Source organism: Diabrotica virgifera, chromosome 2 (assembly GCF_917563875.1).
Source record: "Diabrotica virgifera virgifera chromosome 2, PGI_DIABVI_V3a".
Taxonomy (NCBI): Eukaryota; Metazoa; Arthropoda; class Insecta; order Coleoptera; family Chrysomelidae; genus Diabrotica; species Diabrotica virgifera.
The window spans coordinates 170,096,445-170,123,617 of NC_065444.1; the positions used below are offsets into that span (position 1 = coordinate 170,096,445).

The 27,173-nt window shown below is 33.8% G+C and overlaps 1 protein-coding gene across 1 annotated transcript in view; it reads right to left on the bottom strand.

The window, feature by feature from the left end:
• LOC114333561 (uncharacterized) overlaps positions 1–27,173 on the bottom strand; it is a 74,327-nt gene that overhangs the window by 15,274 nt on the left and 31,880 nt on the right. The window contains exons 2-3 of the mRNA XM_028283452.2: positions 18,780–18,897; positions 3,668–3,814 (exon numbers count right to left, since the gene is read on the bottom strand). Of these exons, the coding sequence (XP_028139253.2) occupies positions 3,668–3,814; positions 18,780–18,897 (265 nt within the window). The remainder of the gene's footprint in view (positions 1–3,667; positions 3,815–18,779; positions 18,898–27,173) is intronic.

Here is a 27,173-nt window from a genome sequence, read left to right on the forward strand (position 1 = left end):
AGATTGACAAATATGACGGCAAAGCTTTTGACGCGGCAAACAGTTTCAAGTTCGTAGAAAACATTAAATTGGCGTTACGCAGGTAAACGCAATGAAGGGCAATATTCAAATAGGGGCAATAATTTTTACGATGGGCTGGTCGGCAAATTTCTCAAATTATGGGAAAAACCAACCTTACCGACTTTCGGCTCTGGTCAAAATAAAATAGTTAGGTACAACTTACAGGAACTAGGTACCTACTACATATTTAAATTTTCAAATACAAACAAATTTTATTTATAATAGTTTAATAGTTCTATTCAAGAAATACACTACGACATTGCGTTCATAATAATTAATACATTACAATTACTTTTTAAAATTAAAATCGGCTCTACGGTCTTTTATAGCAATAAATTTTTCCATAACTTTTTCCTCGAAATCATTGATCCCATCATGAAGTAAATTTCGGTTTATGGACATCATAGCTAGGGCATTTAGTCGACCATTAAGCATTGTGTTTCGCAAAAATGTTTTTATGCGCTTAAGGGTTGAAAAACAACGTTCCGATTCTGCAGTTGTCATTGGAGTTGTCACAATAATTTTTAACACCATTATTGTTTCTGCAAAGGTTTCGGCAAGATTATTCTCTAACATAAACGTGAGAATGTTCATAGCTCCAACAATTTCTTTTAAGTCTGGCCTCGAATATATTACTTCTAATTCAGTCTTTAATCTGGTCTTGCATAACACGGGATAACAAGTAGTTACAGCATCTAGAATATTAACTGGAAAAGGTTTCGAATATTTTGAGTACATGTCTTTGTTGAATAGTTCAGCCGCTTGCAAATGGCCCCGATAAGAGAACCTTTCCTTCATTTGTGTTGTTATTACATCACACACCTCCTTGGCAATAACACTTCGCATATTATCATCAGTTCTTCTTCTTTTAGCACTTTCAAAATTTGATTCAACACTTTCTTTAATTTCATCAGTATCATTTCGAATGTTGGTAATACTTTGCTCAAAAATTTCTAAGTCCTTCTTCAATTCAACACTGTCCTTATTTCTTGATTGGAGTTGATTATAAAGTATATCGACTTGCGGCAAGACTTTATGGAAAATCGTTAACCAAAACATAAATTCTGGATCTTCTAACGCTCGCCTCAAGCCAGAAGCCTCATTGGAAGTAACACTCTTTTCACATCTGTCCTCGACCTCTTCAAAAACTTCTATAAGTTTCTCACGATTTTCATATACAGAATTAACCGTACGAATATTATAGTTCCATCTAGTGACGGCCACTCTCGGTAATCTTTTATTTACTATTTCTTCTAAAATATCGCATTGATGGGAAGAATTTGAAAAAAACGCTGGGATAGCTGATAGTATATTAAAAAACACTCGCACTTTAGGGTTTTGCGATGCGGCTTTCTGCATAATTAGGTTTAATTGATGGGCATAGCAATGTATAAAATGTGCACTGGGATATTTCTGTTTAATTTGGATTTGAACACCGCTGGTAGAACCGCTCATAACATTTGCACCATCATAAGTTTGCGCTATTAGTTTTTGAGGAGTTTTTAAAATTAACGGATCTATTTCGTTTTCAATGCAGGTTTTTAACCCAGCTGCTGTTTTATCCATAACCCTTAAAAAGCCCCAAAAATTTTCATAAATGGAATCTTCGTAGAAATACCGTAATATCAATACCATTTGACAATTATTTGAGACATCGGTGGTTTCATCGCATTGGATAGATAAAAAGTCGGCCTTTTCAATTTGATGGGAAATTTCTTCCCGACAAACTAGTAGCATACAGTCCAAAATATCATTTTGTATGGTCTTGGAGGTTCCTTTAAACACAGTTGCTTTCTGTAAATGTTCTTTAAGTGTAGCATCCAACTCTGCAGTAAAATCTATCAACTCTCTAAATATTCCTCGATTTTTAGATCCCTCGCTTTCGTCATGACCTCTAAGTGCTAGTTCAAAAGAACCGCAAAATTTTACACAGCTAATAATTCTTTTCAAAATGTGTCGGTTTTTTCTGACTTTATTATTGTGTAGTACTAAAGACTCCCTGTATGCAGAACTCAATTGTGTTAAAATATTGACTTTGCCAAGCAATGCGAACCCTGTGCATGAATTAATATGACCACGAGACGATTCATGTTTTTTTATTTTTGCAGGAAGGTGGTGAAGATCTTTTATCCCTGTTCTTGCCCAATTTCGGTCCATCCCTGATCCGGCATTGTAAAGTAATAAACACGGGAAACAGTACAATAAATTCGAAACGTCACAACCACAAATCCAATTATTTCTTGTATAAATGTCTCTTGAAAAATGGCGGGTGAAACTTCTGTTTTCTGCTTTGCGTTCACTAATTTGCGTTAACTTCAAATTTGGCAACGGCCTGCCCAATTCTTTAATTTTTAACTTATCTTCAAGTGGCAGATTGGAAAAGTTCGTATTTAATATATTATGAACAGTATTCATGATGCTAAAATAAATTCGTTCTAATTAGCCCATGTGTTATAATATGAAAAATATGTGTACTTACGTAATAAGAATAAGTGAAACTTTAAACACTACTACTGCAAACTTTTCCACTGCTTTCGCTTTATTGTTGTCAGAGATAACTGCTTGCAAAGCTTCTTGCCGCGTGCTTTCTTGCTCACTGAGGCCGCTAAAGAAGTGCGGCCAAAATGCAACATCACGCAACGTCTGAAGATGAGTGGGAGCACGTGGGAGTGTTGGTCGACCGTCCTCGATTGCTATGGTTACGTGGCCGCACTTCTCTTGCGCCCAAATATCGTGCGTGCCCTCTCAACGTGGTCTCAATCATCGCCTACGTCCTATAAAGCTATGACAAGCTGGTTGAGCGTCGGAAAAATATCAGACAGTGTTTTTATGTGAATTTCAACAAATTAAAATTAGAATAGAAAATGTTGAAGTTGGTTGTATCAGAATTTTTTAACCAACATTATATATGGGAGGGCGCGCGGCCATGCGGCCTCAAAGAGGAGCCGCCACTGCCTCGGATTGATATCAAATTTTAATCTTTCTGTGCTGCATGATATGACTGTATTTATATTAATTTAATAATCTTAGCATAGCATAGCATTACAGAGCCTGCTACATTCTCTTAGCCGGTGGTCTCCAATAGACGCTCTAAGTTGCGTACAGCATCACGCCGTAGGAAAATTGTTCATTTTCGTAACTTTTAATAAACTTTGAAGGAGAAAAATTTTCTCACAACCGAAAATAGGTAAAAAATAGTCATTCTAAAACAAATTAAAATTACGGGGTAAATTGAAGTGACCACCGACTTAGCCGGTTGTCTTCAATAGACTCAGTAGGTTGCGTACAGCGTGGAGACCATCGCCTTAATGAGTTTTTAGTAAGATGAGGGCTGCTTCTGATTTTCTTCATATTGATGTATCATTCCATTATATTCTGTGCTCATTATATGTCACATATTGATTTGATCTTTCTAGTTTTGATATTTATGATGTGGTTTGAGTACTAATTTAAATATCTGTTGGTGAGGATGATGTCAAACGAACTAAACAAGTTTTTGACGGACAAATTATAAAAAAAGACCTAATTAAACACACCGTAAATAAGTAAATACCTATTTGTTTTTTTTAGTTTTATATGTTATAATTCATATTAAGTACAAACCTACCTGCAACTCTTCAAATTGAAGTGAAAATATCATTTTAAGTTTTCTTTCTTCGGAACTGTAAACTACATCAGTATCTTTGTATCTTTTAATCATGGCCAAATCTCGTAACCATCCTTTCTTTAACGAGACGGTCCCTGTTATTGGAAGCTGGAAAATAAGAAGTACTATGTTAAATGTCATGTACCGTAACAAAAACAAACAAAATCATGATTGCCTTTTACGGAGGCAAAAACGTTGTTTCTACTGCATTTCGTTGGTAAATCTTAATTTCGAATATTATGAACAGCTATATCAAAAATTCAATAGGATTGTCAGAGTATCGCTTAAAAATGATAGCCTGGAGGGGCCCGAGACGAGTGATTTAAATGGTGGCGTGTACATTTTTAAAATGAGGCAAAAATAAGTGCTAATAAACAAATAAATATATAGCCGATTGCCATTAAGTGTTCACGAACTACAAAATGTCTTCCCTGACAATCCTATTAAAGCTGAACTATAGTTGGAATATATACAGGGTGGAGCATTAGTGTGACAAAGTCCAAGTATGTACTCGTTTGTCGTAAGAGATGCGAAAAAAGTTATTTAGATAAAAGTTAGGGCACGGATGGGACCATAATTTTTATGGTCCTAGTTTAGTCCTGACAAAAAGTGGATGGCAGTTGGAAAGATATATGTAGATCAAGGCGTGCTTTCTCTTGATGGAGAGGAGATAAAGCGAGTAAACCATTTTAAATACCTTGGCAGTTGGTTAAATCTAAATTGCGATTGTGATGAAGAGATAATAACCAGGATTGAAATATTACGTAAGGCTTTTATGACCTGGAAACCAGTTTTATGTAGCCGAAGCCTGTCGATGAAGATTCCCAAGAAGGTCCTAAAATGTTACGTGTGGCCTATATTATTGTACGATTGTGAGACATGGACGTTAAAAATCACAATGCTAAATAAATAGAAGCATTCGAATTGTGGTGCTATCGACGAATCCTAAAGATATCGTGGGTTTATCACACTTCCAATGAAAATGTTCTCCAAATGATGAATTCAGAACGTCTGCTCATAAACATCATAAAGAGGAGAAAAACAGAATAGTTCGGTCATATAATTAGAGGCCCTAAATACCATCTACTTCGCCTTATAATACATGGAAAAGTGGAGGGAAGGAAATGGATTGGTCGAAAGAAACTTTCATGGTTACGTAATATTAGACAATGGTGTGGTTCCACGGTAGAAGAATTATTTCGCGCAGCAGCCGATAGAGAGAGGTTTCAGGAACTTGTAAACATGATGACAGCCAATGTCTGAATACGGACATGGCACCTGAAGAAGAAGAAGTTTAGTCCTAGTTTTAATGTTTAACAATAGTAGACTATATTAAAAATCGTTTAAATGTAAACAGAAATTTTGATGTCAAATCACTACAGTCTACAGGGTGCGAATATTGCTACGGAATTAACAAAAAACGTAATTATCTTTTAAACTACCTCGACCAAAAAAGTAATATCTTCTACCAAAAAAGAAGATGTATTTGGTGATTTTTCTAGTGACTCTCTTGGATGTGAATATACCTTTTTAGTTTACTCCTCCTGGGTTAAAAGCAAAGCGTAGTTTTCATTATACTGTGGCATAGGTAGTATAGGTAATTTATAAAAAATCTCTTATCGTTGACAGATACTTTTTGTTTTAAAAGAGATACTATTTTTTTTTAATATATACAGAATTGAGAACTAAAAATGTATTATTTACAACTAAAATGTATTTCACAATTTTAATATAGTGTACAGTCGAACCCGCTTATTAGAGTACCGGTTATAGAAATATCCCGGTTTATGGAATATAACTTCGAGGTCCCGAAACGTTTCCATTTACCTTTTAATAAATTTATTCGTTTATTCGAATATGGTTTAGTAACCTAATACCGAATTTTAGAATAATTTTTTCAGGTCAACAAATAAATTTTTACGTACAATTGCCTAATAATTTTAAATTTGTCTGATATAATGGTTTATCGGTAAGAGCTTCGAAAGCCTGCTCTTTTGTATATTATTACGGTTTGTCAGGTACCTAATAAACAATTTATTACTGTGTTATAAGTAAACGCACCTTTCCCACAGAAAATTCAATCGTATGCCGACAAGGTCATAAAATAATTTCATTTGACTACAAATTTCTATAGGTACATTGCCACACACTTGGCTGCTTTTAGAAACAGCATTTTTCTATAAGATTATTTATTACCAATAGTTGATCGTTTGTTCGGAAATATTTCTAAAACCCAATTCCAATTTATTGTCTAATCGTTTCGTAATTATTTTTGTAAATATATTATAAATTTTTATTGATATAAAGAGACCTAAAACGTATATTCGGTACACTTACTTCAGCTAGCCACCAATGATCGGTTACTAAAATATCCCGCTTATAAGAATATTTTTGCTTGGCACGAAGGCTATTCTAATAAGCGGGTTCGACTGTATTTCTTCTACGGGCATCGATCCAAGTCTGAATTCGAGCTCTAATACTGCTATCAAGTCGATCAATCATTCTCTGTGACAGGTTGTTCCATTACTCTCTACCGGTAATTATAAGTTCATGATGAAAGGGGGATTCCGGCGGGCATAAACAGCTTTGGAGAGCCTATTCGATGCATTTTCAATGGGGTTCATGTCTGGAGGCAACGTATAACATTCCGTTAATTTCTAATTATCTTTATAGATATTTTATTTAAAATTTAATAACGGTTGGTCATTAAGTTATACTCAAAATCAATAAGAGCTAATTAAAATAAATCTTTGACTGACGTCATACTTAACTATTAGTTGGCACGAGTTCTTCAGTTGGTATTAGACACCATTCGCTGTCATGTAAGGTTGTTCTGTGAGGCTCCTCGTCTAACGACGGGAAATAATTGACACTTCGCTTGGTTAGGTAGAATGGTATGGCAGATGGTTGATCGAAAATAACGGGAATTTTAATACGGAGTTTCAAGCTCCTATAAGTATTTAGTGGAAAAATTAATAGTGTTGTTATTTGGAAGAGCTAGGAGACAAAGTTTGGAAGATCCCGTAGAAATTGAAGTCACACCATCTGCCGTTTGGGTGAAATCATAAAGTAACCAGTCCATCAGCTCCCCTAACAACCGGGAGCAACCGTTCTAGGCCAAGCCAGGTCACTTGGAGACCAGCCTGGAGAATCTCCTCCCACGTAGCGTTGAATTCTGCACTTCGCCCCGAAGGGCACCTTTAATAATTGGTACAAGCTAGCACCATCCCTGTGCTAATTCTACTACGAGGGATTTTGGTATCCATAATAAGGACACTTTTGGGAACCATAATATAGGGTTTGTTTTGGGGACACTTGGTACTTATTTGCAAGTGATTATTACTCTACCATCACAACACGTTAATATTTTTGTGTAATAATCAGGACATTTAGTTCAAACTAAGTTTTATAGTTTAATCACACATATTTTTGTTTCAAGATTTAGGTTGCATTTTTTTTCCATATTATTATATCTATAATTTTTGATAGTGTTTCCCAAACCAGTAAACTCTCTGGTCAAGGAGGTTTGAGCTCAGATCATCTTTTCCCTCATATGAGATTCTCTTTACCTTTGTATTATATTACCTGAAATTTACTTGTACCATTTATTTATTTAATTAACTTTATATTTTTTTGTTACTAACCTTGCTAGTCTCCACTTATCAATTTAAATTTATATATTTTTACTCTTTATTTGCTAATTTATTAACTTATATAACTTTAACGTACTTTAGCCAATCATTCTAATTAATTAAACTTATTTGCTTAACTTTTTACTTAAATTCATTTATTTAACTTTTAATTATATCCCTGGACGCTATTCCCTTTGAATAGCTATCCATTTTACTTGTTATAATTTTTTAGTGACTACGCGTCGAAGCAACTGATTTTTATATATCAAGTAGACCGTAGATTTACATTAATGAGGCTGGTGCCTATTTAACTCTTTGAGAGTTTATATTATTGTTCATTCGTTTGTAGAGTTTAGCGTTGCTGTACGTATTTTTATCGTACGATTATTTGGTGAAGGTTGTTATTTAACCTAGATGTAAGTTGGGGATATGCTTCCTAGAAAAGCTACTCCAATACTAATTTAATAGGTAATTATATTTATACTTAGATAGGTAATTATTTCCCATTGTCATTTTATAGTTACATAGTTTGTATTTTTCTAACTCAGAGGTTGTCAAAAATCTAAGTAGTTATATTTAATAAATATTTATTTGTTTTTGTATACCAATTATTTCTTTTTCCCATTTTGGAATTTAATAATTTAATATATTTAATATTTAACAGCAGTGTAAGATACCTGGAAGTTTGGTCTATCCCAACTTCTGGCGCCCATAATTCAGTCTATTGTATTTATCTCCTATATTCTTCTATTTTTATTATATTATTATATTTATTTAATCTCTTTTCTGAGCATATATTCTTATCTTAATATTTCCCTTCTTAGTTATCATCACTCTCTACTTTGATCTACTGTTCTTCGACAGGCATGCAAACGAGCCGTATCCATCCTTGAGTGTCAAGTTGTTCTCTTGTATCTCTTGCTAGCCAATTCTATTTAGTTTGCCTCTGTCTCTCCATACTTCTTCTATACTGTTATCCCCTTCTCTTCATTTCTACATCTTTCCACTTTCATTCACTCATTTCATCTTATCATTTTCGTTCTACAAATACTACTGCAAAGTCAAATAATACAGTCCAAATAATAGAAAACATAGGGCTCTAACTGTGGACCATGATCTTAATGTATTAGATTTGTCCACCTTAACTCCTGACGAGTGGTATCAGAATATGATTGATAGGGTTACTCAAGACCCACAAAATTATCCTGATTTTAAGGTAGAGAACAATATACTGTACAAACATATCTTAAGTCCTATAGAGGCCTTATCCAATATGTCAGATTGGAAAATAGTTGTACCTACGCCAAATAGGGAGAACATATTACGTATGTTTCATGATGAAGTTACTGCTGGACATTTTGGTTTTTATAAAACTTTTCATCGTATTGCCGAATTATATTATTGGCCTGGCATGCGCAAGTCTATCAAAAAGTATATTTCTAAATGTTTAGTTTGTGCGACTTGTAAACCCAGTAATTTACCACAAGCTGGACTCATGGGTTCCTTTAGGAACATTAATTTTCCTTGGCAGGTGATCTCGTTGGATCTCATTGGACCCTATCCTCGTAGTTATAAGGGTAATACTTACTGCTTGGTAGTTGTGGATTATTTCACCAAATTTCCTGTAGTTTGTCCTCTTCGTCAGGCCACAACTCCAGCCATTCTGAAATATTTAGAGGAACAAGTCTTTTTGTTGTTTGGTGTTCCCCAAATTGTGTCATGTGACAATGGTCCTCAGTTTGTGTCAAAGGCTTTTAAAGACCTTCTAACTAAATATAAGGTTCAGAAGACCTTTTATAATGCTGCCTACCATCCTCAAGCCAATCATACTGAGAGAGTGAATCGCAGTATTGTCACAGCCCTAAGGTCCTATACATTCCCAGATCACAGAGTTTGGAATCAATATATCCATTCCATAGCTCAAGCCATAAGGACCTCTGTCCATGAGGTTACCCAATGTTCTCCTGCATATTTCAATTTTGGTAGAAATGTTGCTTTATCTGGTGACTATTTTGGTGCAATTTCAGACACCTCCACAAATCTCCCTCAGATATCCGATAACCTTCATCGCCTAGATGATCTCCAGACTCTACCTCAAATTTTTTCTGACATTCGGAAGAAGTTAAAAACTTCCTATTTAAGGAACCAGCAGCAGTATAATTTGAGAAAAAGAGATCTGCGATTCTTCATTGGAGATAGAGTGTTGAAGCGAAACTTTGGGAAGTCCAATAAGGGTGATGCTATTTCAGCAAAATTTTGCCAGAAATATATTCCCTGTACGGTCGTAAAGGTAATATCTCCGTTAGTATATGAATTGAAGGACAATTTGACTAACAAACGAATTGGACAATTTCACATAAAGGATTTACTGCCTGATAACACCATGGATGAGAGTGATTCTTCATCTTCGAAAGATTAATTTTATAGGGTTTTTTTTGAGCTAATCTCTTCCTCTATTTGTCTTTGGCTCAATCTCTTTATGATTTGGTATTTTAGCTTAATAATTTATTCACCAGATAGAGCAGGTACATAGCTCAATTTTTATCTTTTGGCATTGTTGTTAGATGACTTCCAATTTATGAATCATTAGGTTAATTATTTATGTAACACTCTTATGTATGAGCTTATCATTTTCTTTTTACTATTAATAATGCACTTCAATTATTATGAATCAACATTATCTATTAATTACTAATGCTGTTAGGAGGAATATCCATTTAATAAGAACCTACTTGTAATTTTTAGAGTGGGCACTTACCCCCTTAGCATAGAAGGGTTGTTGATTATTGTATATTTATATATTTGAATATGTAAGCTCATACAAGTACGTTGGTTTAATGTTGATATTTGGTATGGAACTATGGAACTAACAATATTAGACACTACTTATCTCAGGTTGTGTGTTGTATTTTTGATATTTGATTAGGTACATACTATTTTTTTTTTATATGTATCTTTTATTATCTGATATGAGATTTGTCATATTGGAAAGATGGGGTGGTTCTTAATTTAATATTGGTTTACTTTATCAACATTTGTCACAGATATCTTAAATACTTTATAATAATTCATATCCTTATGCCCTGAGTATGATTCTGGAATTAGTTTGGAATTCTGATGTATGTATGGATTTCTTCTTAAGAACTAGTCTGCCAATGCTCTGTAATGTGGGTTCCTAGGTAACCTAGTGAATGCGTGGGTTCGAAATTCAGCAACTGATCACTGCTATCCGATTTCGTAACCTATGTTTTCATAGCAGAGTACGCAGATGTTTATCCATCAAAATATTTCTGGTCAGGAAATGTTGGCCACATGTCCTGACCATCCTTGTGTAATTATTCCAGTTACATTTTTTAGCATTTGATAGGGAATATTTAGTTTATATTATCTACCGTACTTCATAGGTAGTAGGTTCCTTTTAGTATTTGAGGTGTTTGGACAAATGAATTGCTTATTTTAGTAGATTCCCTCTTCTTTCCTGAGGCATTATTTTTGTTGTTGAGATTCAGGAATATTTCCTGGATAATTCTATGTACACGAGAACGTATGAATCTACAGTTTTATTCAAAATTGGTTGCTCGTTCTCGTCATATTTTTTTTTCTATCATTTATTATGGTGTCATAGAACTTGTAAGTTCACCATTTAGATTTTATTATTACAATTGGTACGTTATCTGTATTTCTTATTCCCATGCATCTATTGTAGCTACATGCTATAGCTAGTGAACAACAGCACGGACCAATTTTAGTTAGTCAACGACTTACTTTAGTCGATAGACCTAATTTAGTTTATTTAGTATTAGTGAGAATTGGTACACAAATCTTCCTGATCGTTTTTCTTTGGATATGCTCCTATAAATCTGGTGTCCATTGATAGTCCGATTTTGGATAAAGCATCCGAGTCCTCACTTATTTTGTTTATTTGGTGGTATAGGCTCGTATTACCGCTTGTGGTTGTACATAGGCCTAATTAATTTATGTGATTTAGTATTGGTGTGAATGGGTCCATAAATCTTCCTGGTCGTCCTTCTATGGATATCCTTTATGAATCTGGTGTCCATTGATAGTCCGACTTTGGATTAAGAGTCCGATTCCACATTTATTTTGATTAATGAGTTTTTGGATAACTTTGATATAATTACTATTTGTATTATTTGGCACTGGTGAGAATTGTTCCATAAATATTCGTGATTGTTCTTCTCTGGATATGCTATTATGAATCTGGTGTCCATTGGTAGTTCAATTTTGGATTAAGTGTTCGATTCTTCACTGATTTTAGTTTTGATTTCTTTTGTCTTACTTTAGTATATTTATTTGGTTTATGGTGCGAATTGGCTCATACCTTTGCCTGGTTGTTCGTCCTTGGATATACCTTTTTTAAATTTGATGTCCATGGATAGTTCAATTTTGGATTTAGTGCCAGTTCGACATTTATTTGTCATTACGAACTTTAGTATATTATTTAGCTTATGTTTTGGCTTTCAGACAAAATGTCGCCGACATTTTAATATGACTTCAAGTCATCTTTTGCGATTCATAGTTTTGGTATAGTGGTCATCCTTCTTTCCCTGATCCTTAATTTGTGGTTACTTGTAATCTTGCGGATCAACGTAGAATGATAAATTATTACCACTTGGTTATTAATATTTTGAATTAAAAAAAAAATTTTTTTGCTTAAAATTTTTTTTTCTCCGAGTAGAAGGGGAATATAACATTCCGTTAATTTCTAATTATCTTTATAGATATTTTATTTAAAATTTAATAACGGTTTGTCATTAAGTTATACTCAAAATCAATAAGAGCTAATTAAAATAAATCTCTGACTGACGTCATACTTAACTATTAGTTGGCACGAGTTCTTCAGTTGGTATTAGACACCATTCGCTGTCATGTAAGGTTGTTCTGTGAGGCTCCTCGTCTAACGACGGGAAATAATTGACACTTCGCTTGGTTAGGTAGAACGGTATGGCAGATGGTTGATCGAAAATAACGGGAATTTTAATACGGAGTTTCAAGCTCCTATAAGTATTTAGTGGAAAAATTAATAGTGTTGTTGTTTGGAAGAGCTAGGAGACAAAGTTTGGAAGATCCCGTAGAAATTGAAGTCACACCATCTGCCGTTTGGGTGAAATCATAAAGTAACCAGTCCATCAGCTCCCCTAACAACCGGGAGCAACCGTTCTATGCCAAGCCAGGTCACTTGGAGACCAGCCTGGAGAATCTCCTCCCACGTAGCGTTGAATTCTGCACTTCGCCCCGAAGGGCACCTTTAATAATTGGTACAAGCTAGCACCATCCCTGTGCTAATTCTACTACCAGGGATTTTGGTATCCATAACAAGGACACTTTTGGGAACCATAATATAGGGTTTGTTTTGGGGACACTTGGTACTTATTTGCAAGTGATTATTACTCTACCATCACAACACGTTAATATTTTTGTGTAATAATCAGGACATTTAGTTCAAACTAAGTTTTATAGTTTAATCACACATATTTTTGTTTCAAGATTTAGGTTGCATTTTTTTTCCATATTATTATATCTATAATTTTTGATAGTGTTTCCCAAACCAGTAAACTCTCTGGTCAAGGAGGTTTGAGCTCAGATCATCTTTTCCCTCATATGAGATTCTCTTTACCTTTGTATTATATTACCTGAAATTTACTTGTACCATTTATTTATTTAATTAACTTTATATTTTTTTGTTACTAACCTTGCTAGTCTCCACTTATCAATTTAAATTTATATATTTTTACTCTTTATTTGCTAATTTATTAACTTATATAACTTTAACGTACTTTAGCCAATCATTCTAATTAATTAAACTTATTTGCTTAACTTTTTACTTAAATTCATTTATTTAACTTTTAATTATATCCCTGGACGCTATTCCCTTTGAATAGCTATCCATTTTACTTGTTATAATTTTTTAGTGACTACGCGTCGAAGCAACTGATTTTTATATATCAAGTAGACCGTAGATTTACATTAATGAGGCTGGTGCCTATTTAACTCTTTGAGAGTTTATATTATTGTTCATTCGTTTGTAGAGTTTAGCGTTGCTGTACGTATTTTTATCGTACGATTATTTGGTGAAGGTTGTTATTTAACCTAGATGTAAGTTGGGGATATGCTTCCTAGAAAAGCTACTCCAATACTAATTTAATAGGTAATTATATTTATACTTAGATAGGTAATTATTTCCCATTGTCATTTTATAGTTACATAGTTTGTATTTTTCTAACTCAGAGGTTGTCAAAAATCTAAGTAGTTATATTTAATAAATATTTATTTGTTTTTGTATACCAATTATTTTTTTTTCCCATTTTTGAATTTAATAATTTAATATATTTAATATTTAACAGCAGTGTAAGATACCTGGAAGTTTGGTCTATCCCAACTTCTGGTGCCCATAATTCAGTCTATTGTATTTATCTCCTATATTCTTCTATTTTTATTATATTATTATATTTATTTAATCTCTTTTCTGAGCATATATTCTTATCTTAATATTTCCCTTCTTAGTTATCATCACTCTCTACTTTGATCTACTGTTCTTCGACAGGCATGCAAACGAGCCGTATCCATCCTTGAGTGTCAAGTTGTTCTCTTGTATCTCTTGCTAGCCAATTCTATTTAGTTTGCCTCTGTCTCTCCATACTTCTTCTATACTGTTATCCCCTTCTCTTCATTTCTACATATTTCCACTTTCCTTCACTCATTTCATCTTATCATTTTCGTTCTACAAATACTACTGCAAAGTAGTATTTTTGCTACAAACGCAGGCCACTCCAAACTTCGAATACCTTCTGTCTCATGATAGTCACTAACCGCTTAAGTCTTATGTGGGCAGGTGTTATCATCCATAAATATAAAATTTTCACCCACAGTTTCACGCCATAATCTCGCATGAGGTTATAAAGTTCGTGTGATGTGTCTTTGTGCTGTTAGAGTCCCGTCAGTGCCCACCATTTTCATGCATCCACCCCCCACAATACCTGCCCAAAACATAACGCTGCCACCAGCGAAAGGAAGTATGGGACGGGGAGGTGCTAGTTGTGCAGCTCTTGAGCTGTATGTGTTCTTGAGTCCACTGGAGGCAGTGAAAAACATGTCTAGGTTGTAGACGAGGAACCCTTATTGGTCAACGACATTTCAAGCTTGACTCTAAAATCTTTATTATTGTAGCAAATGATACTATGATACTTTGACGCTTCTAGCATACTTAAAGTTTCTTTTGATGGGCTGGTAAATATATAGAAGAATTTCTATGAATGGAAATTCTGATATTATATATTTTACTCATTGGTAACTCGAAGTCTAGCAGATCGAGCTCTTTTAAAGCGACATGTGTCTAAAAACTCGAAACAAAGTTTTGTTTAAATTGCTGCATAAAAGCAGCCTATATCGCTTATCAATGGGTTACAGTTACGTTCGTTACTTTATCGTCTTTGATAATGTATATTGCATTTGCGGACTAATGTTCCGGAAAATATAATTCGACGTCACACCCTATAATATAATTATGGAAACAATTACCAGAGAACGGCAGTTCTCGCCAGTGCCGCACAACCCCCCTACATGCGACACTATATACACGAAATTATCGATTTTATAAATCTGACTGAATTGAAAATTAGGCCAAATTCCATCTAAAAGTTTAGGAAAAGACTCTCCCATTTCTTATGTCAACCATCCATTTTGGTCCAAGGTTGTTGATTTTGCGGCCCTTCCCATTTATAGGGTCTGTTTTTCATTCTCGTCCCCAAAACTCCCAAAAATTTTGAAAAAGTTAAGTCCGACCTTTGCGATTTCTGATAGTAGTGAGCATTACCTTTCCAACGCATGTCTAATTTTGAAAATCGGTTATACCACTCAAAAGTTACATAGCTCAGAAATATGACTCAATTTTTATTTAAAAAAGGGAAAATGTTTGTGGATATGTATGTATGTATGTATGTATGTATGTATGTGTGTGGAAAAGTTTAATTGATCTGCATTTTTTTCTGTGTTTCAAGAGGGTATCAGGCCCGATTCAGAACTGGTTTAGTTTGTGACTTTTTGACCACCCATAAGCCAGATATAGGAGTGGTTAGGTACAAAACGGCACACATTTTGGGGGTATATATATTAAGTTCAAGAAGAGACAGGAGAACCGCAAATACACCAAATCAATATTGTTGAGTTAAGCTTTCAAATGTTGTCTAAGCGGTCAGGATCAGACATACACACTGGGACCGTGCAAGTTCGGCAAAGCGACCTCTATTTCTACGCTCTGTACTTTTATTCGCACTTTTAATTATATTGGCCAATTATATTAGTCCTGGTTGCTGGATAATTGTCAAGACCATAGTCCAAAAAAATAATAAGAAGAAAAAAATAAGATGCAGGTTATGTTTAGCAAACGTAAACAATTGTATGTAGTAAATAAAATCCGTTATTAAAATGCAGTATTGCAAGCAAAATACAATTAATTAAATTTACCTTTATATAATAATTGCATATCATATCAATATTGTGGAGCAATATATAATTTTTCTAAGTCAATGAGAGAAGGTATGAAATATACGTCAATTTGACAATTTCAATTGACAATATGAATTATTTAAGATAGTTGCAATATTTCTCCGCGACTCGCGCACGGTCGTTTCTCGTTTCCCTTTCCAAGTACTTGCACACCGCGAATAGCCGAAAAACTGAAAAACTAAACTTTGAAAATTTTGGTTTTTTGACAATAATTACTTAAAATTTCAACCTACGAATTTCGCCAATAACTGAGCGTTTCTAGGACGATTCTAGACGTTTCTAACGGTGTATACCTCATATCTGGAAAAATTGGAATTTTTAAGTTATAGGCTTTATAAGTATGATCAAATCTATTTATTATGGATCAAAATGCAAACTATATTAAAGTTACTTTTTTGTAGCGCGTTTTACTTCAAATTTTGCAAAGATTATGGAAATATCTTTCAAAATATCGTCGTCACGGCAAAACTCACTAAGTCCATTTTTGTCAAAATTGAGTTAGGTGTACTGATCGATTCACAATATCAATTTTCATAGTCTGGCAGATATTATAACGTTTTTTGCTTTTTGATCCATATGGCCATATGCTTCATCAATAGTGATTTTCAAAAATATATATGGTTATTGCAACATCCCTGGGGAAACCACCCCTATCCTTGAAAATATACTGCAGAAACCACCCCTACCCCTTGGCGAGCATGTTTTTACGATTTTCTCATTACCTATGCATTATTTTTAAACAAAACTTATACAAGGTTAAAGACCACTATTTACTCTAAAAATTAGGTTTTATTCATTTTTTTCGTATAAGCAACCGTTACGGCACAGTGGCGGCGTAAACCTCATATATGCTTTGGCGGGCTCCAGTTTTTGCTTTTTTTTTTCGTCATCTGTTCGTTTTATTGATAAAGTACTTATGTAAAACAAAACAACACATTGTAACCTACAAATTATGACCTATGCACATTTTACGGTCTTTGCGCCCCAAAGCCACAGTGGTGGCCCAAAATAAATTTTTGCATATTTTCGCCTCCTACACGCATTTTATTGCATTAATGCTACCTTAATAGCACAATATTCACCCTTAAGTGGTCGCTGAGCAGTGGCGGATCCAGGAAGGGGTGAAGGGGGCGATTGTCCCCTCGTCTCAAACCAAGTGATATTATATTTCAAGATTATAAAAGTATTATATTGGTATTATAGCAAGCGTATTATATAAGGTATTATTAATGCAATAAAATGCTTGTAGGAGGCGAAAATATGCAAAAATTGATTTTGGGCCACCACTGTGGCTTTGGGGCGCAAAGATTGTAAAATATGCATAAGTTATAATTTGTAGGTTATACTGTGTTGTTTTATTTTACATAAGTACTTTATCAATAAAACGAACAGATGACGAAAAAAAAAACAAAAACTGGAGCCCGTCAAAGCATATATGAGGTTTACGGCGCCACTGCGCCGTAACGGTTGCTTATACGATAAAAATGAATAGGACCTAATTTTTAGAGTGAGTAGTGGTCTTTAACTTTGTATAAGTTTTGTTTAAAACAGATGACAAAAAAAAACAAAAACTGGAGCCCGCCAAAGCATATATGAGGTTTACGGCGCCACTGTGCCGTAACGGTTGCTTATACGAAAAAAATGAATAGGAACTAATTTTTAGAGTGAGTAGTGGTCTTTAACCTTGTATAAGTTTTGTTTAAAAGAATGCATAGGTAATAAGAAAATCGTAACAACATGCTCGCCAAGGGATAGGGGTAGTTTCTGCAGTATATTTTCAAGGATAGGGGTAGTTTCCGCAGGAATGTTGCAATAACCATATATATTTTTGAAAAGCACTATTGATGAAGCATATGCCCATATGGATCGAAAAGCAAAAAACAAAAAAAAATTTCAACCCCCCCATTTTATTTAGTTTTTTTGCTACAGGGGTTGCACTAGGAAATCGCTTTTGGTGTCCATGCATGGGTAATAATAACGTGCACAAAATGATATACGAAACATATTAATAAAGGGCATTGTGTGTGAAAGATTCCAAGAAAATCACTTTATTTATTAATTCTTCTTTTTTGGGGTGGTTCCGGGGAAAAAATGGGGGTGCATTATACAAATTTGTAAATAGCACCAGTACTTGGGTAATCACTGAAAGTCTTTTTACTCTAGCATAAACGGTTCAGATGGTATAAAAAGGGGTTTTTTAAAATGTAACACCCTGTAATTAAAAAAAGGGCAACGACCCTAACGTGAAACCTATACCAAAAAATCAATAAATTATTTGTGAATAAATGCCGCAGGATAAATTCTTAATTTCCATTACAGTTAGAGAAAAATATATTTTTTTTAATAACATCTTTTTTAAAAACTTGTCAATTTTGGGGCGCCACCCCCGCTAAACGGTGGATGATAGACAGATGCTGTCGGGAAATAAATCGTAGAAAATATAGTCCTCTTCATATTTCTATAAAAGAAATTTTTTGTAAAAGGTACAGGAAGGGTTACGTTCCGCAAAAACCACAAATTACCCCCTTTAAAGGGGTGAAAAGGGGGGTTCCGAGGCGAAATGTTTTCAGAAAAAGTTAGTCTTATAATAAGCACCCCTTAATATACCAGAAAAAAATAAAACCGGACTTCATTTTATTCAATTTTATTTTCCTTCAAAATTAAAATACATTTTCGCGCGTAATATTCATATCAGTTCTTTTGTAGTTGGAATATTGTATGCGGCACTCATTTTTACGGCGTTTAGCGGTTTTTTATTCTTGTTTATTATTACAAAACATCGGTCAAAAAGTTTACATTCCTTGAAATTTTTTTTGCAAAATATTTAAAGTAATATTAGATAACATGATTAAATACTTCATTGTTTAGAATATTTAATCATTTAATATTATTTTAAAAGAGAGAAAGAAACTTACATGTAAAACTGTGTCTGGTATATGGCATGGATCATATCCATGATCTATGAGGTAATTTCCAGCATTTTCCAAAACTTTGTCTATGAACTCATTCAACACTGCCGTTATATTTCCAGAACTAAAATCAAATGGCCAGATTTAAATTTTAGATGAACTTAAATTTCACATTTAGTTTGCTCAATTATGTATATCCATATACAGTGATGAGTGCACTAATAACAGGCAAAATAACGCAAAAGACGGAAAACGTAATACGTTTGTCAAATAAGAAGAGATGAAACTAGTAGAGGTGGGAAATTATGAATAGAAATCTATAAATTTACATTTTTTTGATAGTTTCCCACCTTCAGACGTATCGTAGAAGTATGTCAACTAAAGCTGTAACTGTCACAGTGACAGTTGCTAAACTTCTGCGATACGTCTAAACATGGGAAACTATCAATATAATGTAAATTTATAGGTTTCTATAAAAGGGCCAGGTGGATGAAGAACGTCATGGCTTAAAAACCTGAGAGAATGATTTAACAGATCCTCTGTATCCATTTTCCGAGCTGCCGTTAACAAAATTACTATAGCCAATTTGATAGCCAACGCTCGATTATCGAGCACGACACATGAACAAGAAGATAGGTTTCTATTGATAATTTCCCACCTCTACTAGTTTCATCCCTTTTTATTTCACAACGTATTATGTTTTCTGCCTTTTACGTTCTTAGTGCCGTCATCACTGTATAAGAGCGTTATACTATGTGAAAGAACGTCTGAGAGATTTACAGAGTAGAATATCGAGAGCGTAAGAGCCAATCCACAGACTAAATTCAATACTTTGGTCGAAAAAAATTAGACAAGAAACCAAATTATCAATATACATGTCCTTTGTAGATCCTATAAGAACGTGTGGCACAGAATGTTAATAACTTAGCAAGAAAAACAAGAAAAAAATTGAGACATCGGAAAAGAAATTACCAGAAGAGCGGAGAGAATATTAAAGTTGACCTATAGAATAACAAGATTACCGATAGAATCACAATACATGACTAGAGAAATACGATGAAAAATAACATAGAAAAACGAATCGAATATTCAACGAGGTAAAGAAAACGGCTCTCAGGGGAAGGACTTAATAGGGGAAGATGGAGATTGTGATGTGGGATGTAGCAGTAGCTATGTACAATAAACCAGTAAGTTGTCATTCCATCATTTTCTTGGTCTTCCCACTGATCGACTTCCTATAGAGGAACCGTCTCTCGCCGTCCTTACTACCCAATTTGTTGCCATTCGGCTTATGTGGTAGTGGCTTACTATCGATTTTCGAAGGGTTTTCATTTCTACTGTTTCTATCATTCTTTTTGCCCTTTCTGCATCAGGTCGTGTTTCTGCTGTGCTGTGTATGCCATTATTGGTCTGATGACTGTTTTGTAAATTCTGCCTTTCACTTCTTTTTCGATATTTTTATTCCTCCAAATTGTTTGATTCAGGCAACCTGCGGCTCTGTTTGCTTTACTGCTTCCACTTCTCTTTCGAGCTTTCCGTAGCTAGATAGTGTGATGCCTAGATATTTAAACTCCATGACTTGTTCTATTATCTGACCCTCCAGCTCTAATTTACATCTTATTAGTCTTTTTTAGGGAAATTAACATTTAAATTGGCTAGCGGTTATATTAAATTGGTGCAGCATACGTTTTAAATCATCCTCACTTTGAGAGATTAGTATTGCGTAGTCTGCATAGCAGATTATTAAAAAAAATACAGGATCCTTTGTAAAAGGTATATTTAAAAGACCCCAATAAGGGTTACATCACAAAACAAAACGTTTTCGGATTAACAAGTAATTCATCATCAGTGTTAAGCCCTAAAATGATAAGTATTACAATAGCATGCATGCGTGAGCCACAAAAAAGTTATGGGTAAACACCCTTTAAAAGTTATAAGATCTTATATGATACTACATATTATGATTAAAATAGGTGGATGTTGCAAATATTCCTCCAATTGAGTTGACACTCCATTTTCAATATGTGAGGTTCATTCCTCTCATATCACATCCACGTGGGTCCTGTGTTGCCCTGGGTAATATCCAGAAATATTTGCAACATCCACCTATTTTAATCATAATATGTAGTATCATATAAGATTTTATAACTTTTAAAGGGTGTTACCCATAATTTTTGGTGTCTCACGCATGCATGCTACTGTTGGACTTATCATTTTAGGGCTTAACACTGATGATGGATTACTTGTTAATCCGAAAACGTTTTATTTTGTGATGTTACCCTTATTGGGGTCTTTTAAATATACCTTTTAAAAAGGATCTTGTATTTTTTGTGATTTATGGTATACAGTCAGCTACAGGAATTTTATTTTCCTCGTGAATTTTTAGATTATTTTCTATTATTTTTTTTTTTCTATTATTTTCTTTTATTTTTTATAGGAAGTTTTTTAAGTAAGTGTTTTTCTCCCATTTTTTATCCCTTTTTTGTTCTAAGTTTTGTTATTATTTCATCCATGATCAGGTTGAACAATAGAAGACTCAGGTAGTCTCTGTCTTATCCCATTGCCGGCTTCAATTGGGTCAGTTAGTTCTTCATCTGCTTTTACTTTTATTGTGTTGTTCTGATAAATATTTTCGATCGTTTTAATTATTCCTAGAGGCACCTCTCTTACGTACAATAAATGGATAACGTCCTTAAATTTTACCCTGTCAAATGCCTTCTTAAGGTCTACAAAACATAAATATGCCGGTTTGTTGTATTCTAATGAATTCTCTTGGACCTGCCTCATTATAAATATAGCGTCGGTGCATGATCTTCCCAACCTAAAACTTTATTATTCTCCTGCTAATATTCAGATTGTTTGTTGTTACTTTGGTCGTTAATTTTAGCGTTGTGTTTAATACATTAATTCCTCTTTAATTCTCCGGGTCTGATTTTTCTTTCTTTTTTGCAGAGGGGTATTAGAATGCTTGGTCTCCATTCTTGTGGTATTCTCTTTTGTTCTATTATTTTTTGGACATTTTATGCTTAAAAACAATAAGATTACCTACTCAGATATCGTGCAAATATCTTCGAGTAGGTTAGTTTTATTTAAATTTTGAAAGATTTCAAATTACGAGTTCATAACATGATTATTTTGTTCATATTTCTTTCTTTCTTTTAATTGCATTTAAAATAGTTTTGTTTGATTAGCTGTAGAATATAAATATATTGAACTTGTGAAAAAATCTAAAGTATTCATTTAAAAAATACCGATGACATAATAATTGTTGTATGTTTAGTTTCGATAAAAGTTACTATTTTATAAAAAATATTCTATCAGTATTTAGAATCAGAAATCACAAACTGTTAAAATACAGTAAGTTGCCTAATGTAAATAAAATTACAAATTCAAAAATGAAAAATACAGCTAAAGAATTAATCTAAATCTCAACTAAATGAAATGAAGGGAAAAAGAAGACTATAATATTTTCAAAATTGTAGACAATAAGTTCTCATAAATGTGAATTAGGTGTAACCACAAAATTGTTAATAGGTGCAGGTTATTAGGGGAGAGTTGGACGAAACGGGATACCATTCATGTTTATTTTTATTACGGAAAAAATGTTAAAGAAATTATCATATTATTATTTTTTTATAGGTACAACATTTATTGAAGCACACAAAAAACATATTTTTAGCTATTTTTAATAACTGGAAAATAGTAAAAAAAAAAATTTAATAAAGTCCTACACATCCCGTTTTAGCATATCACGGTTGGATAAAACGGGATAGGTTCACAATATTTAATTTTTTGCATAAAATTATCTAAAAAGTATATTTTTGCACGATTGATCATTTTTGACTGTTTACCGTGACAGATTTTACGTCAGTAGGTGACATTTACTAGCAACTCGACGGTAAGTAATCCAACTCGACGGTAAGTAATCCAACTCGACGGTAAGTACTCCAACCCGACGGTAAGTAATTAACTTACCGTCGAGTTAAAAAATCTCTTAATTGTAACTTATTTTTTGAAAGAATAAAGAAAACTAACGAATTATTTATTAATATTGAAACTTATGGTACAATTTGTTAATTTTTCTCTTCAAATACGCGATCAATGTTGAAAACTTGGAAATATCAATGCCATCATAAAGAAAAACGGTGGATTTAATCATCGAATATTCTGCCCAGAGGCTTCCAGGAGCTTTCAACTGCATATGTCTTTGAACGAAATATGTCAATAGAGTCTTTTCTTCGATTCTTAAATTCTTGCTTTCGCACCATTTTTTAAAACTTTGGTAGGTATTTTGATAACGGATTTTGGATTTTTCGGGAATAATTGCGGAACACCCTTCTTCCCAAGCCCGTTCAATTTCTTCAAATTCACTTTCGCTCATATTTTAATTTATAATAATCAAAATTGTACTTAAAATTATTGACAACTAAATAACAACTCAATTCTCCATTGTTGTTATGCACCCTAGTTACTACCTAACAACCAAAGTATCTATCTTGATAAAATGAATGAAACTAGTCAATATGACGAAAATGTTTAATTTTATAATTATAATGGTATCAATCGTGCAAAAAACGTTATAAGCATGTCGAACGTTAAGGGTAACCGATCTCAGACAATAATTGGAGTCGTCGCTCCGCTCCTCCTCCAAGCAATTGTCTTCGATCGGTATAAAACCCTTACCGTTCTCCATACTTAATATACTATTAAGTAGATATAAGGCTGAAAAGCAAAATTTACCTTCGAAAAAACAATATCTTTATTAGTCAGAAACTTAAAAATAGACCTTTTTTATGTTTTATTGCAAAATGGGAAATAAGACATTTTATTTAGGACTAGATACGTATATCAGAACAAAAGTCACATAAAAATATGTTGTTCTATTCTGCAGTATGAGAACACGCTTTATCGCTATTTAAAAAAATTATAGGCTAACAAATAATTAGGTGGATAAAACGGGACAAAAAACTGTATCCCATTTTATCCAACTTATAAGTGTCCCGTTTTGTCCAACTCAGACATTTTTCAAAACAAAAATGGCTCCTGCCTAAACGTGAAAGTAAAATTAGATATACTACACATGAGAATATTCGATAATGAGTGCTTAATTAAATATAATAGTCACCGGAATTATACGTTTAGATATGTAGGCAATATAATGTAGAAAACAACGCACTTAAAAGTACAAAGTAACAAAAAAATAGAGTCAAACAATTCTAAACACAACTTTTCATAAAATAGTGGCATCGAGGTAAAACGAACTGAGAATGTTTAAATGACGACTGAGAACAAGTTTTCGTCGTTGTCCGATTGATAGCAGCACTAGTTGGGTCTCTAGGCCAGGTATCCCGTTTTATCCGACTATCCCGTTTTATCCAACTCTCCCCTATCATTAGTGCGGCAGATTCGTGCAAATATTATAAGAATTGTGCATTTAATGATAGAAGCATATAATTTGGGACACATACACTGCACATCTAAATGTTCAAAATTAGATGTGAGGCCATCTCAGATTTTACCTTTTACAAAAATGGCGGGCATTCAAAATGGCGACGATACATATGTGACTAATAGCACGATAACTTTTAAACGAAATGTCCGACTTCAACCAAATTTGGTATATGGGTTCTTTTTCTTATGTATAAGATCGAACTCCTGAACCGGATGGATCGGTTTACCAGAAATTGAGTTTTCCTGATTTTTTATGTAAAATATGTTGTTTTTTTTATTATTTTACCCTATATATATTAATTTTTCAAAAAGGTAATACCGGCATTGAAAAGAGCGTACAAATATTTTTTAGGACATATTTTGAACTTTTTAGTTATGTTAATTACCAATTAATAAATGCATAACGTATCTTCACATGTAGACCTATGTGCGGCAGATTCTTGCAAATAATATTATAAGAATTATTGTGCATTTAACGGTAGAAGCATATAATTTGGACCACACATACTACACATACAAAGATTCAAATTTAGATATGAGGACATCTCAGATTTTGTGTTTTACAAAAATAGCGGGCATTCAAATGAATCTGCCGCCCATAGGTACATGTGAACATATGTTATGCATTTATTAAATTGTAATTTACATAACTAAAAAGTTCAAAATATTCCCTAAAAAAATTTTTACACTCTTTTTAATGGCGGTATTACCTTTTTGAAAAATTTATATATACAGGGTAAAAGAATTGAAAAAGGAACAACATATTTTTACATAAAAAAAAAACAGTAAAAACACAACTTCTGGTAAACCGATTCTTTCGGTCTAAGACCTCGATCTTATTCATCAAAAAGAGAACCTATATACCAAATTTGGTTGAAATCTGACGTCTCGTTTAAAAGTTATCGTGCTATTAGTCAGATATGTATAGTCGCCATTTTGAATGCCCGCCATTTTTGTAAAAGGAACAAAAACTGAGATGGACTCATATCTAAATTTGAACCTTTTATGTGTAGTATATGTGGTCCAAATTATATGCTTTTACCATTAAATGCACAATAATTCTTATAATATTTGCACGAATCTGCCGCACATAGGTACATATGTGAAGATACGTTATGCATTTATTCAATGGTAATTAACATAACCAAAAAGTTCAAAATATTTCCTAAAAAATATTTTACGCTCTTTTCAATGGCGGTATTAGCTTTTTGAAAAATTAACACATACAGGGTGAAAGAATGAAAAAAAGCAATATATTTTTACATAAAAACCAGGAAAAACACAACTTTTGGTAAACTGATTCTTCCGGTTTAAGACCTTGACCTTATACATAAAAAGGAACCTATATAGCAAATTTGGTTGAAATCTGACGTCTCATTCAAAAGTTATCGTGCTATCAGTCACATATGTATAGTCGCCATTTTGAATACCCGCCACTTTGGTAAAAGGCAAAATTTGAGATGGCCTCATATCTAAATTTGATCCTTTATATGTGTAGTATATGTGGTCCAAATTATATACTTCTATCATTAAATGCACAATTGTTTCGCATATCGGCTGCATTACATCATTATCATCATCGAACGTTTTGCTGGATGCGCTTGATGTCATCCAGCATAATTCTAAAATTGTTTAAAAGTGTCTACGATTCCATTCTAAAATTTTCTTTTTCCACCTTCCATCTTAAAATCTAGCAACAGGGTCCTCTCAGTTCCCTTTCAGCGTAGTAATTCTTTGAACTGCGACCGTAACACCAATTTTTCTCCTAGCTAATTATTTGTAACTCTGTCTCTGGTGGATATATTCAACACTGACCTCTCTGTGCCACTTGTATTTTTTATTTATTATTTTTTTCGTAAGAGTCAATGTTTCTGCTTCATACGTTAGAAGTGAGAGTACAGATTGATCAAAGCCCTTCCGTTTCAAGTACATGAGAATATCTGATCCAAAGACCTACCTTAGGGTACGAACCTGCCGAAGATACATGGATGTGCGTGGTGTAGGTCGCGATCGCGGTAGCTACCAAGGATGTGTCACCCATTCACCCTCACGGCCTATCATTACGGTTTACAGCGATGTCGATGCCAAAACAAAATAGTTTGTTTTACATCGTGATCGATCTGCTGATGGCGTGGTAAATTAAAGTTTATTGTTGGTTTTTAAACCGCGTGACATTCGCCGGAGATACGTCTGGTGTATTTATTCATTTCTTGTTGTAATCAGGTTGCGACAAGTTTTGGTTTAATGGACACCGCAAAGAACACTAAAAGCAAGGTATCTTCGGCATGTTCGTACCCTTAGCTTTCCGTAAGCCGCCCATGCCAGTCCTATTCTATTCCTATTATTTGATTATCTCTTGTAACGGTAAAACCACCACAGAGAATTAAAATACTATTTTAAGATAATGCTTCAATTAACTATGGGATCCTGCCGTCTATGCTTCGCCTTGCTCAGTTTCTCAGGTGTAGATTCGTCTTGACTTATATATTAAATGTCCTAATTTAATCTCGTGTCCCAGATATTTACAGCTTTACAGTTGCTCAATTTTCATGCCATTAGTGAAGGTATTTTTGGTCACAAGGTTGACCATGTATTGTCTTTTGGAAAAGTTAATTTTAAGGCCAACTCATATACAAGAGCACTGAACGTCTGGAAGAAATAGCAGTGTAGGTACATAGTGGAGCATCGCACCTCGCCAGGCACCTCGCTACGTTTTGAGGAACAAAATAATTTGGTGCCTGGCGAGGTTCGATGCTCCACTATGTTTCTGCACTTATGGAATAAATTATTTCCGTCCTTGTTTTAAAAAATTTAAAAACGCTGAGACCCATCGAATTTTATATTTCTATAAATGTGCGCTTTTTAAACATAAATTTAAATGTACAGGGTTATTCACGCAAGCCTAGTATATAGTCCATGTGGTGAGACCGCTCCCGTCTGGAAAAATTT